A 13,935-nucleotide genomic window follows, 5' to 3' on the forward strand; every position below is an offset into this window, starting at 1 on the left:
CAATTTCAGCATGAATTCTGTTCTTTGTCCCACCCTTAGCCATCCATGCAGAAGAGCAGGGACATGCATAGGGTGGAGAGGAGCTGTGAGGACCTGGGAAGAGCCCAGAAGACGTGAGGGAGGGAGAGAAGGAGAATGTATGAGAGAGAGGGGGGAGGGGGACCCCTCCAGTGACTACCACAGATGTTCCTGAACTTGGAGGTGGGTTGGGGGGTCAGGAGGCAGAGCCGGCCTCTGAGGGTAAAGGCAAAGATTGGCACAAAGTCTGTTGGGCCTCATCACATACCTTGTGAAAAATCTCGGACTGGGCATTCTTGGACATTGAGAGTCTATCTCTCTGCTTTCTTCCTGACTGTGTGTCTGGCTTCTGAGTGCATTTCTGAGAATCCAGACAAATTTATGGGTTTCAAGGCTGCATAATTACTGCATTTGCTTTTTTGGTCCCCAAGTTTGTAAATGTCCAACTTAGGAACTCAGTTTTGGCAAGGGTGCTACACAGATGGATCTGAAAAGGGGCTGGTCTTTGTAGAATGATGTTGTGAGAACCGTTTATATTTAAAAAGAGCTTATGTGATGAATCTTGACTTTATAAAGAAATACAAAACAGAACAAAATAGTAACACCTTCTTGAGTGAGACCCATTATATGGCACTAACAAAGCAAGTTAAAAGGAAGGATGAAAAGACAATTCTCTCTGGTTAATGGATGTGGCAAAACAGGGTGTATTTGCATTTGTAAATGATTCTCCTCCCCATAGTTTTCCCATTGAAGACAGAACTATTGAAATATTAATTAGAGTGGACTGATGGTTTAAGGAGCACAGGGAAGCTGTAAGACAGGCTCCTGGTGGCAGAATGAAGGTGGCTCACAGAGACAGAGCACAGACGATGCTCTTGAGAGAGATCACTGCCCCGCAGTGAGAGTGGGGATTGAGGTTGGCTTGGCTGTGACAAGGGGGCCTTTTCGCCCTGCAGGTGAGAGACCATTCCGTTATTTCTGGGCTGTACAAAAATAAACACGTGATTGGCTTGTGCTTGGAACAAGTGAAGGGTTCTTAAAAATAAATCAGTGAAACACTGGGACGTGTCTCGTCTTTGCACCGATGAGTGACCTGCCTTTGTGTGGTGAGGGACAGAAGGCCCTGGGGGGCTGCTAGGAAGCCAAGTAGTAGCATGATTCCAGGTGATGCTGGGCTGTATGGGCATTGGTTCTCCATCTACAACACAGGGAGGGAGGCCATCAGAGAACCCACCTCTGAAGAACTCTCAGCTCTCTAGGAAGGAAAACAACGGACATCGAGTGGAGCTGGTTTTACCACAGCTCTGCCCAGACGCTTCCGAGGCAGCCACCACTGCTCCTTTCAAACAGCCCAGAAATCAAAGTCTCCCCGCTTCCTTGTTGATGTCCTACATCACCCTCTCACAGATTCATTCTCATATTAAAGAGCTAACCTGTTTTTCCTCCTATGGTTGAGCTTTTTTCCCCCCTTTTAAAATCAAAGCTACAGGCACTGAAGAGAACTTCTCACTTATTGACCATTTGATGCAGATAAATTGCAAATGGAAAGGTGCTCAGCAAAATGAATGTCACAGCTGTTAGCTTCATCAATGGGAGCTCGTAGTTTGCAAGCAGCGCCCATTACGCATCCCTGCAACCCTCTCTATTCTGTGCTCTTTGAATAATTTATCTGCAGGAAATCCAAATTGCCAAGGCACGCTTTAACCTAGCAGAATGATTGCCAATTTCCTTGGGAAAACTGACAAAAAAAAAAAAAAAAGGCTGTAGATTGCATTTCAGCTGAAAGCAGGCGCCCGGCAATCAGACGCATTAGCTCCATTGTGCGGCCTACATGGGAAGGCATTGCGCTTGGGCCCAGTGCAGATGACATTTGAAGGCTCATAAATGTAATGAAGTCCCTTTGACACCTGCCCCTCTCTTCACTTTAAATGTGAGTCATTGGTCCACGGGGAACCTCTGCTTTAAAAATAGAGATTATAGTAATTGTCTTCCGTGCTATTGGAAGGCTGTAATAAACGCACAGCCCCTGACACTGGGCTCTGCAGCCTGGGGTCGACAGGTTGCATAAATTATCCCAGGTTTTGGTTTTTCTTCCTTAACAAATCACATAAATCGTTGTATGTTAGTGCCGCCTGTGGGGGAGGTTTACTTTGCAAATTTCATCTTCCTAAACAGGGTGGGGGGATTCCCTTCCTCTCCTTGGCGGGTCCTCTGTACCTCAGAGCTCAGACTTGTCTCTTGCAGGTCTCTGGGCTCTAAAGCCCACTTCTGTTGCCCTTCCTTCCTTTCTCCTGCTGCCTGGCCTGGCCTTTGACAAGCCTTGGTTATGGCCTGGGACAGATGGAATTGCTCCCTCCCCTTCCTGACCACAGGGACAGGTGGTGAGCCCTGTGGGGCTCATGGGATGCACAGGACACACCTTGCCAGAAAGAGGCCCCTCCCCACCTGGCCTCAGAGACAAGGAGCACTTCGGGGGTCCCACCTACCCCCTACCTCTTCATTACCTATCTGCCCGGATTTGTCATGGGTGACATAGGTCCAAGATTCTATGTGATGACCTATAGCCCCAGGGGGCATCCCGTCCTCGGGCTTCCCTGTGACTCTTGTCCCCAGGCTTCACCCTCCTGAGGGTTTTTCTTTGACTCCCTCACAGGACTATGTGGACAGTGTTCCCCATGGAAGTTGGTCAGGGGCAGGGAATGTGGGGGTGCACTGATGGGCTCAGGTGGGGTGGCCAGAGGAGGTGAGGGGTCTGCACTGTGTGGGGTGCCCTGTCCCCCTTGGGATGCCCCACTCACCCACTCCTGGGAGAAGTGACATCCCTGGGAGGGTGGCCCGTGTGTCCTGTCCAGATGGCCCCTTGGCTTGCATTCTTTTTTTTTTTTTTTTAAAGATTTTTATTTATTTGACAGAGAGACAGTGAGAGAGGGAACACAAACCAGGGGAGTGGGAGAGGGAGAAGCAGGCTTCCCGCCGAGCAGGGAGCCCGATGCAGGGCTTGATCCCAGGACCCTGGGATCATGACCTGAGCCGAAGGCAGACACTTAACGACTGAGCCACCCAGGCGCCCCTTGGCTTGCATTCTTGCCCGAAGCTGCCTTCCACTTGAGACTGCTTCCCACGTCTAGAGCCACACTGTCCAGCACAACGGCCACGGACCCGTGGCATGTGGCCAGCCGATCTCAGATGTGCTGTGAGTCCAGGAGACATGCAGGGTCTCTATGAGTTAGCACAAAACAGCATCCCACTCACAGTTTTTTCATTGATTACTGTTGAAATGATAATGTTTTGGGTAGATTGGGCTAGGTAAGGGTTAGTACTAAAATCCACATCATGTGTCCTTTTACATTTGTAATGTGGCTGCCAGGACACTGAAAGCACTGTGCTGACTTGCGTTCTGTTCCCACTGGGTGGTGGTACCTCACTTCTGGGAACACACACTCCGTGAGCACGTCCCGTCTCATGTTAGGGATGGTCTGGTTCCTGAGCTCAGGCCGCCTGTCCCTGGGCTCCCTCCGGGATGGCATGTGGTAGAAATTGAAGTCATTCATTTTCTGGACACTTTGTGGAGGCCCATTCGGGTCCCGTCCATCTGTTTCTAAGAGGATGACCCTAGTGTGGTGGGGCACTCACTCCAGTGGAAGCCAGGCTCCGGGGCCCAGTTGGTGACCTGCCATGAAGCATGAGCAGTTGGCACCCCCAAGTGAGCAGTGGGTGGTGCTCCTCAGCCTTGCCAGGAGACCATGTGCCAAGAATCCTACCATCCACGAGGATCCAGCAGGTGGGGCAGGGCTCTTGCTTGAGGTTCCTGTGGGGGTGGAAACGTGGGGGCAGCGCAAGGGCCAGGAGCAGGGCCGGGAATAGGGCCAGGAGCCGTGGTCTCCCCCCCTGAAGCACCTGACCCAGGCCTGTTGCCCCCGGGTCTCAGGTCTTTTCCTCCTGCGAGCCCACCCCTTGTCTTTCTGTGTCACAGATTCACCGTGGCCAGGTCAGCTGCAGGCCCTGCGCAGCCCTCTGGGGGTGGTTCTGTGTTTGGCCTCCGTTAACATCGCAGTTGTTCTTGCTTGCAGATGAGCTTAGAAAATGAGGATAAGCGGGCTCGCACGCGCTCCAAGGCCCTCCGAGGTGAGTGCCGCCCCCTCCCAGCAGTGAGTCCTAGGTCCTAAAGCAGCAAATGCTGCGTTGCTCAGGAAAGCAGAACCCCACAGTGATGACCAGGCCCTGGGCGCTCCTCCCCTCCTACCTCCTGTGCACTTGGGCCCATGATGTCTGGTGCCTGCGAGGTCTGCTGTGGGGTCCAGACAAACCTGCCTGGGTGGAGGTGAGGAGGCAGACGGCTCCACAGAGTGGGGAAGGCAAAGCTCAGTCAGGAGACCTTTCTGTTTGGAGCTGAAATGCTGCCAGGCTTCTGCCACAGACTCCTGCCCTCCCAGGGTGTCAGTCTTGGTGCTGAAGGGAACTGGCAGTGGGCTGGGGGGATCCCTTGGCCGGCTCACCTCCCTGACACCGTAAGCACACACTGGGCCATGGCTGCATGTCCCGTGCGTGGAGTGGCCAGAACGCTGAGCTTCTCGGGCGAGCGGCTCAGTTGGACCCCTGTGCATTTTTACCCCCAGTGGCCCCATCACCAGGGGCCAGTCGCTTGGTTCTCTCCGTCCAGCTTCATCTGCTGGGTCACGTTTCCTGTCGGAAGCTGACTTCCAGCTGCAATTAGAGAACGAGATACTGTCCTGGCCCTGAAGGCCAGGAGAGCCGGCATTAGGTGGGGGCACCTGACCCACTCTGCAAAACCACCAGCCTCTTGCGGGGAGTCTGGTGCAAGCATCGGGGGAGAGGTGGCAGCTCACTCCATTGGACCCTGCAGGACATTCCAGGAGGTCAGGAAAGGATGGGGTTCAGTTTTCACTGGGGTTGCCTCCGCTTTTTTCCATCTGTGCCATGAGGACAATGTGCCTTTTCAGTTCGGACTCCCACATATGTTTCCCTGTTTCTCTCTTTCTCTCACCCAGTGCCCCCAGAGCCCACAGGTGCCGACCTCAGGTAAGAAAGGCTTTCTGCTAGCACCCAGCATTGCGCATGCTTGTGACCCCCAAACACCCCAAATGTCCCACATGGGGCACTTTGTGTTGCCCAACTGTACTCCTGAACCCCTTTCCTCCTTGCCATGAGTCCCACTGTCTTCACCTTGCCTCTGCCCTCTCCCACCTCTGTCTCGGCCCTACCACGCAGCCAGCCTTGAGACAGGGGCACAGATGTGCTGGCCCCTGGTCACCACCAGGACCTGCCTGTCACCATGGTCCCCAGCCAACAACAAGGTGCTGTATTAGGGGGCTCTCACAAAGGCTTCTGTGTCTGGTGGCCGGAAGCCCCATTTGGCCAGAGATGAGAGAACAGGCTGCCGAGGTCCCCAGTTGTCCATGGACTCCAGGTGCTGACAGTGGTTGGTGTGTTGGTGATCTCCAATGGCTGAGCTCTGTGACTTTGCAGATTCTAGGTCATATCTCACCAGGGATGAGCATCCTGAGGAGGAAGGGAGGACAGCCCACTGTAGGGATTGCTGGGTCCGAGCGGGAGGGGCCAGGTCGACTTGCCCTTACCTGCTGGCTTCTGTCCTGGGATTGGCCCCTGGAATTGGAGCGGGGGGTGACCAGAGAGAAAGCCCACCCAGCTGGTGTGTCAGGGCTGTCCAAGAACCACCCACACGACCTTCGAACTTCAGACTCTTCAGGCTCTTGGTGCTGTTTTGCTTAGACAGTGCTGATGATGTCCAGTAACCGACAAGGAAAACCAGCCTCAGATCCCCCTGTTTTCTGAGGAGAGGGAGTGCCAGTGTCTTCCTGCTCTAACAGGAAAGGGGAAAGGGAAGTGGTGCTCGCGGAGGGTCCCAGCGTGTCGGGTGGGCATCAGGGGCCCCCTTTAATTGTCACAAATTCCCCACAAGACGAAGCCAGGCTTGGGCTGCAGCAGAGCCGACCTGCCAGAGGCTTGTCCTTGGGGGACAGAAGGGCTCCAAGCCCACCTTCTTTCCCACAGAGCCCTCAGCCCCCAGCATCCCGGGACGGCGGGCAAGGGCTTCGTTGGTGTGGTGCTCCGCCCACGTGGAGGGGCCAAGAGGGACGACCACACCTCAGTGGGGTTTCTGTGAGCTTCTGGACTCCTAGCTGGGGACACACAGAACATTCCAGTTTCTGAGGGCCCTCTGCCCCCAGCCCGGAGTCGCCTTTCCTGTGACACTGCATCTGGAGCTTCAGGGCTTCCTAATTCTCAGGGGGAAAGATTCTCACCAAACTGAAGAAGTCTGGGGCCAGGGCCGTCTCCTTCTTCACCAGAGTTGTTGATGGCTGGTTTTTGCCAATCAGGACAGTGAGAGGAGCCCAGAGTGTCCCCACGTCCCTCTAACCTTTGAGGCAGTAAGTTAGGGACAGAAGGGAAGGGGCACAGAGGGAGGCCGGGTGCTCAGGCTTGTGACGGGCTCTACAGTGGCTGCACAGCCCAGTTTTGCTCTCAGGAGGCACTGCCTGGTGCTATTGTTACCTCATTGGTGAAGGGAAACCGAGGCTCGGAGGGTTCCAGTTTGAGCAGAAGAGCTGGATCAGACGTGCACTGCTCAAAGCCCCAGCCCAGGTCAGAGGGCGCGAGGGTGAGGGTGGAAAGGCCAGTTGGAAGCTCTGCAGAACACGGTCCCTGGAAGGGAGGCGCCCTCTGACGGGTGGACCAGCGGATGCTCAAAGGGGCTGGGGACACCGGAGGGGAGAGAAGGCTTCCAGGAGGAGGCGCCCCTTCCCCTGGGCATGTGATGCTCAGCAGAGGACATCTTCAGGACAGTGAAGGGGAGGAGGCTGGGCATAGGACTCGAGGAAGCTCTGGGTTTTGGTAACAGCAATTAATTTTGGCAACAGATAAAGTTATGGAGGGACTTGCAAAGGCAGATCCAAAGAGCTTGCTCTCATAATTTTGAAATAGCAGAAGCAAAAATGACTCTGAAGATAGAATTGTTTTGAAATACTCTCAGAGAGGATCCAGCCATGAGAGGATTATATGAGCACCTTCAGTAATCGTGTGGTCTCAACCTACTTCCTCGGTAATGGTGAGACTGTTACAGTTTTTAATGGAGAAACTAGGGATGAATGCATTGACATTAATGTTTTAGCAACAAGATCTTCAACAATTCCTCAAGTTTTGGGGAATGGCTGCTTGGATTTGAGTGGAGTAGTCTATGCCAAAGAATCGCACATGTCCTGCCTGGAAGGTGCCTGTCACTCCTGTGTCCCCACGGCTCGCGGGCCATGAGCTACGCCTGGGGCTGTGATCTGTGGTGCGCTCGTGCTTCTCACTCCTTAGCTGCGCACATCAGCCCCAGGGGCACCTCTATGCCATGAGGACGGACAGACACCGCAAGCCGGGCTGTCTTCCCCAGCTCACCGGTGCCTCTGCCCTGTCCCGGTGAGGCTTACACCGTGGGCGTCAGTGCAGGGAGAACATGACCTGGAGCAGGATGTCATGATGTTAGATAAACTTATGCAGAATCACTGGAAGGGAGAGCCAAGTTAGGGTGAAGCTCTACTGTGGGACTTGCTCCATGGATGAGGGACGGTTGCCTCCCTGTCCCAGAATTTGGCCACTGTCCCCTGCCCCAGTTTGTATTTTCCCCAGCTCAAGCAGGCTCCCAGGAAGCTGCTTGCTCTTGGGGTAGTGGCATGGTGGTTGTTAGTTGCTGAGCTGAGCAGGAGGCTGACCAGGAGCAATCAGGGCTCTGATTGCCTTCTCCCACCTCTGGAGCCCATGTTGCTTCTCTGTGCCCTGGATTTAACACCGAGTGCCCAAGAGATAGCAAACGGACCTGGTGGTTTTTCCTTTGCATCAGTGAATAACCGGTAGACACTTCCATTTGTGTCTTAGTCTGGGACCATCTGCTGCCACACAACCTTGGAGTGGCTCTTTTGGAGGTGTTGGCTAGTGGGAAGGTGAGGCACCTGCCTCCTCTGCAGGTGCAAGCCGCCGGACCCCTTCCAGAGCACCTTCAGGGTTGTCTCCAAGTTCGAGGAGAGTTGCCCATCTGTCATACCTGCATCTGGGTTCCCTTACCTGAGGGCCTCCTCTGAGCCAGTGACCAGCTCCTGCCTAGGGGACAGATGGGAATGGAGGTGGGTCCTCCACCTGCCTCCAGGGGGCTGGAGGGAAGTCAGTCCCTTTGAGGGGTGGTAGCTGAGTTCAGGGCTCCGGCTGGGATTTGGTTCTTCCTGGCCTCGGCCTTGACTTCCCTTGACACCTGCTGTTTATGGTTAGATGCCCCAAAGCTGTCACCAGGACTCTGCCCCGTGCTGACTGTGAGCAGGCCCTCTGCAAGCCTCCCTGCCTATGTTCCTGTCTCTGCCACACTCAGGGAACTACATGGGGGAGTTCAGGGAGAAGGCTTGGCTGCATCTGCCTCCTCCCCCAGGCTGGGAAGAGGCTCCTGAGGTCTGGAACTGGTGCTGCTTCTTCACTTTGGCCCCGAGGACCCTGGGGGCACCAGTGATGTCACCCGGGGCGCGCTTGTAGGGGAAACGGTGCGAACCGTGGGGCATTCAGCCAAGTCTCCCGTCGCCGCGTCGTGGAAAGCAGGAGTGCGGGGGCTCCAGCTTCTTCTCCCACAGTGGTCCTCACCTGCTCCAGACGTGTGGGCTCTCGGCCTGTCCCGCTGCCGCCTGGGCTGGAGGCCAGGACTCCTGTGAACTGGTGGCTGGAGGTGTGGCTCGGAGCTGGTGACGTGTTTAGGGGCAGTGCCCGTGGCCTACAGGGCTCACAGCAGCTGTTACGTAATTGCCTGGTTAACTCAGTGATTAATCGGCTAATTGGACCTCAGCTTCAAATCCCCAGTAACAAGGACCTTTTGTGAAGAGTCTCAAAGCTAGCTCTTGAGAGAGAGAAAGCAAGCGTGGGGCATCGATTTTAGTATAGACAGGCCCGGGCAGCAGTAAGTCCTGTCTGTCTAGAAAGGAAATCCACAATAAAATGTGGCATGTCTTCCCTCCCTCTCCCCTTCCTCCCTCCCTTTCTTCTCTCTCTTCCCTTCCTCCTTTCCTTTCTTCCTTTTAAAATCATGAAAACCAGCCCTAAGATCAGCCATGGTGGCCCCAGCTTGGAGGGCTGCAGGGAGACTGCTGCTCCCCCCAAAAGCTGCTGTTGAGCTCAGGGTGGGTGGGGCTCTGCCTCCATCGACTGTCCTGTTTCTCCCTGACCTGTCCATGAGTCAGATGAGCCCCACAGTGCATTACAGTCAGGCCCATGATCAATCAAATTAGAAACCATCAGACGTGTCTACCCAGAGGTCAAGGGCCTTGCCTCTCCTGGGGCCCACCCTGTTCTTCCCTCGCAGGATCTGGGAGAGCCTGATCTGAGGTGGGGAGCTCAGACCATGTGATGCCAGTCCTGTTAAAAACAAGGTCTTCCCATCTTGGGCACCTTGGGATGGCCCCTCCAAAGAGGGGGCACCAGTGATGGGAAGAGGTTCCCATGTGTTCTCCCATTTCTCTGGGCATTAGCTTGCCACTCTGGAACAGGATGTGATGTCCGCTTCTTGCTGTCTGTGGTCCGTGGACGTGCCCAGCAGCCCACAGGATCTTGGCCTTGCATGGAGTGGACTCCAGGATTGGGTGGCATACCCTGTGCCCATGATCAGAAGTTTCCAGGGCTTTCTGTGGTTTGGTTCAGTGGGGAGACAGATGACAGTGGAGGGCGAGGAACTCCTGGGGGCCTCGCCTTCATCCCCGTGCAGCTCCTCCAGCCACGTCTATGGGTAGCCCTTGGGTCATCAGCCCACCTGGCCTCACCTCCCTGTACCAGGCTGCTGGTTCTGGAGGAGTCCTGTAGCTTGGGCCAGGCCTGCATGTCTACATTGAGTCGTTCCTGCCTGGAGGCACCTGCTCACTCTGCCAGGCCAAGGGTGTGCCTGGCAGGGGCTGCAGGCCTCAAAGCACCAGAGATGGCCTGCTTTGCCCGCGGGCCAGCCTCAGGTGCTGGTTCTGGGCGCTCCACAGAGCTTCCTGTTTCCCAGCTGCTTGGAAGCCTGACGGCAGTTTGCCAGCAGTGGGAAAGACTTATCCACAGAGAAAAGAAGCCATCTAGGAGACACCGATGTTGGAAGTCTTGATCTCATACATACAGATCTTTAATTAAACACACTCATAAAATTGTAATGAGTCATTCGTTTATTTAAATGGGGTGAGATATTTCATTAATTTTTAGTGAACTGCAAGCAGCCATTCTGAGATGCACTGTTTGGAGACAATCTCCTGCTCCCCAGGGTGAGGGTCTGGGGTGGGCGGGTCCTTCCCCCAAGTGACCACCCCTGCTTGCCTCCCCCCAGCTGCCCCACCCCAGGATGTACTGGCTCAGGACACATCCGGGGCAAGTACTCCAGGCACCGCAGGTAAGGAGGTTCCTGGGAGAGAGGTTGGGCTGTGAGGTGTCGGAGCCCCTCTCCCTCTCTGGGCCCTTTTGTAGATCTAGAACATTTCAACTGTGCCTGCGGCTGCTGAGGCCAACACGGCCATGGCGTGTCAATCTGGGGTCTCTCTGTTGGGGGCTGCAAGGCCGGATGAGTCCGTGGGGCAGAGCTCAGAGCAGACCTGCCACGCATAGGGGTGACCCCAATCAGCTGCCACTTGGTCGTCACTGTTCTCATCCTGGGGGGGGGGTGGCAGTTTAGCTTGACTGTGGGTGGGTGAGGGTGTGCAGGGTCTGGAGGTGGAGAAGGAAGGGCCCAGGGCATCCTGATGACCTGCTTGGTGGAAGGAAGTGGGCTGGGTCTGACAGAGCGCCAGTGCCCTCCTCTTCCCCACAGGGGGAATGGTGTGGACAGAGCCTCTGAAGTTAGGTCTTACGAGAGAAGAACAAGATGTAATTTAAAGCACATCACGAGTTTTTAATGTGGACAATTCATGTAAATTGTTAAGCACATCAACCTGCCTGTCGTGAATGTGGGGCTTTTAACTGAGGGATAGTGATGAGATGTAAAGACAAGCTTTCACAACAGGGAACGCGGCTGCCGAGGGTGGAGAGCGGGCGGGAGGACTCCCAGAGAGTGTTGACAGGGTGGCCCTGGTCCCCTTCCTCCCAGTTTGCAGAGCTGCCCTCTGGCCAAGAAGAGGAAGCTGGAGGGGGCCCAGGCCGAGCACCTGGCATCTACGCGGAAGTCCCACCCCCTGAAGCTGGCTCTGGACGAGGGCTACAGCGTGGACACCGATGGCAGTGAGGACGCCGAGGTGAAGGACGCCTCTGTTTCAGATGAATCGGAAGGAACTCTGGAGGAGGACGAGGCTGAAATGTCAGGACAGGAGGAGATTCATCGTCCTGAGCCAGCTGAAGGTGCTTTGTGGCTCTTTCTCCCCCGAAATAAAGGGCGCTTAGTGTGGCCCTGGAGAATCGCAGCCTGTGAGCGGGGAGGGGGCCCCATTCCGAGTCAGTGAAAGGGCCGCCGAGGAAGCCCTTCCTGAGAACAAGCGAGGTCTTGTCCTGACATTTGTTGGGGCTTCCTGGAGAGGGGCTAGTACAGGGCATTTGAGGGGCCTGTGGGCGCATCTCTGTGAACACTGTGTGTGTGAGTGTGGATGTGTGTCTGTGTGCATGGGAAAGATGGATGGACAGATGGACATGGGCTGTGCGTCCGTGCATGGGGGGAGGGGGTCTCAGACAGACCCCCCCCACTCCACTTGGCCCCAGGGAAGAGCAGCTGGGGGTGGGGGTGAGGGGTCTGCTTGGCATCAGGTGAGACTGTGTGGGGGCATCCAGGGAAGCCTGGGGTGGGATGGGGAACCGAAGGGATTCCCTGCTGCACTTTCTTCCCTGGGGGGGCACCCAGACTTTGGCAAATGCTGGTGTAAAAGTGGCCCCAGGTTCTGGAGGGAAGTGTCCATGTGCCCCCCAGTCTGGCAGACTTCAGAGTCCTGAGGGTGTGACTGAGACCTGAGGTCCCAACGCCCCAGGGCCCCCAAGGTGCTTGTGTCTTTTGACCTTGCAGGGTCTGAGATGGATTTTTATTTTATTTAGTAGCCAATCCTTAGGGAGAGTCCTCACACTTGCTTCCCTCCTGGGGGGTCTCTGGTTATGCTTGAAGTGCTGTGTGGCCCCATGTGCTCTAGGGAGAAAGGACTAGCTTGCCCGCTTTCTTACAGAGGAGGGAGTTTGGGGTTTGGGCACCAGCCCCGGCTGGTCCCATCCTGGGATGGGCGGACGGCAAGGCTGGCTCCTGCACCCTGGGCATCCTTGTCGACCATCCCACAGGGCCTGTGTGTGGTGAGCACCCACTACAACATAGTCATGGCAGTTAAGAGGTGTAAATTTGTGTCTTTTAAAAACATAAATTCGTTTTCTGCTTTGCGTTCGTGAAGCAATTTTAAAAATCCGTTGTATTCTTTAAGTTCCATTTTATGAAATGCAGGTTTATTTGATTTGAGAAAGTAACCCTAAAGGGGAGGACCATTAGGGACGAATATCAGAGTATTTCTCAGCTTCAAACACAGTAGTGACTCTACTCCTTCTCCCCCTAAAACAAGTTCATGGCGTCTCCAAGTTCCAGGCAGGGGGGCTGCCACAGCCGACACACTGCCCTCCCCGGGGTTTTGTGTTCCCCAGGCTGTGTCGGGGCAGGGTGCCCCTTGTGCTCCTCCCACGTCTTTCTGATTCTGTACAGGAAGGGCCCCTGTCAAGCCCCACTTCGGACCCAAGCCCATCAGCAGCTCCGCGGGCCCCGCCAAGGGCAGTTACAGCAGCTACCAGGAGATCATCGCCACTTCTCTCTTAAACTTGGGCCAAATCGCTGTAGATACCCTAGTTGGGGAGGACTTGGGCCAGGTGGCCAAGCCGGGCCCAGGTGTTGTGCACCTGGTTCAGGAGGAGGCTGAGGAAGGGGCCACCAGTGATGAGGGGGAGAAGGACGTGTTCCTCCCCCCAGAGGATACAGAGGAAGTCGCGGGAGTCACCAGGGAGCGCTCCCAGGAGCTCTGCCCCCAGTCCGTGGAGGGCGTGGCCAGTGAGGAGTCCAGCAAGATGAAAGTCGCCCTGGGTAATGAGGAGGAGGAAGAAGAGGAGGAGGAGGAGGAGGAGGAGGAAGAGGAGGAGGAAGAGGAGGAGGAAGAGGAGGAGGAGGAGGAAGAGGAGGAGGAGGAAGAGGAGGAAGAGGAGGAGGAGGAGGAGGTAGCCGCTCCTGAGGTCATCTGCCAGGAGGATGCCCCCCTTGCCCCCACCCAGAAGGCCCCCGAACTCCGGCATCCGGCCTCTCCCAGCCCCAAGCCCGAGTACTCTGTCATAGTGGAGGTGCACTCTGATGATGGCAAGGACGAAGACTCGCGCTCCCAGAAGTCTGCGGTCACGGACGAGTCGGAGATGTATGACATGATGACACGTGGGAACCTGGGCCTCCTGGAGCAGGCTATTGCCCTGAAGGCTGAGCAGGTACAAGCCGTCTGCGAGCCAGGCTGCCCACCCACCGAGCAGGGCCAGCTGGGCCCCGGTGAGCCTGGGAAGGTGGTGAGGCCCCTGGATGCTGCCCGGAAGAACTACTGCAGCAAAGGTAGGGCTGGCGGCCGGGCCCTGCACACCCATCCTTCCTCCCTCCATCCAGAGATGGGTAGTGCCTCCCTGTCCCCACTGGGCATGGAGAAGCAGGCTGAGTGAGAGGCATGGCCAGAGGCCCTTACAGACTGGAGGCAGGGCTGGCAGGTGCAGACAAAGGACAAACATACACACAGCCACAGACTGGCTGTTGGTACTGAGGAAACGGGCTCACACTGCTCACATAGGGTGATCCAGAGAGAGAAGCAGAGCTCCAGGTGGGAGGAGGAGGGTGGGAGGGACAGTGAGCTGGTTCCGGGAGCACAGCCACAGCCCGGGGGGCCTGCGTGGTCATGGAGAGACACAGGCAGACCCTGGGAGGAC

General features: G+C 55.8%; 1 protein-coding gene across 1 annotated transcript in view; it reads left to right on the forward strand.

Moving 5' to 3' along the window:
- Window positions 1-4,088: 4,088 nt before the first annotated feature.
- Window positions 4,089-13,935, forward strand: part of MYT1 (myelin transcription factor 1) — a 37,478-nt gene continuing 27,631 nt past the window's right edge. Inside the window, exons 1-5 of the mRNA XM_035025637.1 lie at window positions 4,089-4,143; window positions 5,028-5,058; window positions 10,367-10,429; window positions 11,120-11,367; window positions 12,692-13,570. Of these exons, the coding sequence (XP_034881528.1) occupies window positions 4,089-4,143; window positions 5,028-5,058; window positions 10,367-10,429; window positions 11,120-11,367; window positions 12,692-13,570 (1,276 nt within the window). The remainder of the gene's footprint in view (window positions 4,144-5,027; window positions 5,059-10,366; window positions 10,430-11,119; window positions 11,368-12,691; window positions 13,571-13,935) is intronic.

This window comes from Mirounga leonina, unplaced genomic scaffold (genome assembly GCF_011800145.1).
Source record: "Mirounga leonina isolate KUSES-001 unplaced genomic scaffold, KU_Mleo_1.0 Mir_195, whole genome shotgun sequence".
NCBI classification, from domain to species: Eukaryota; Metazoa; Chordata; class Mammalia; order Carnivora; family Phocidae; genus Mirounga; species Mirounga leonina.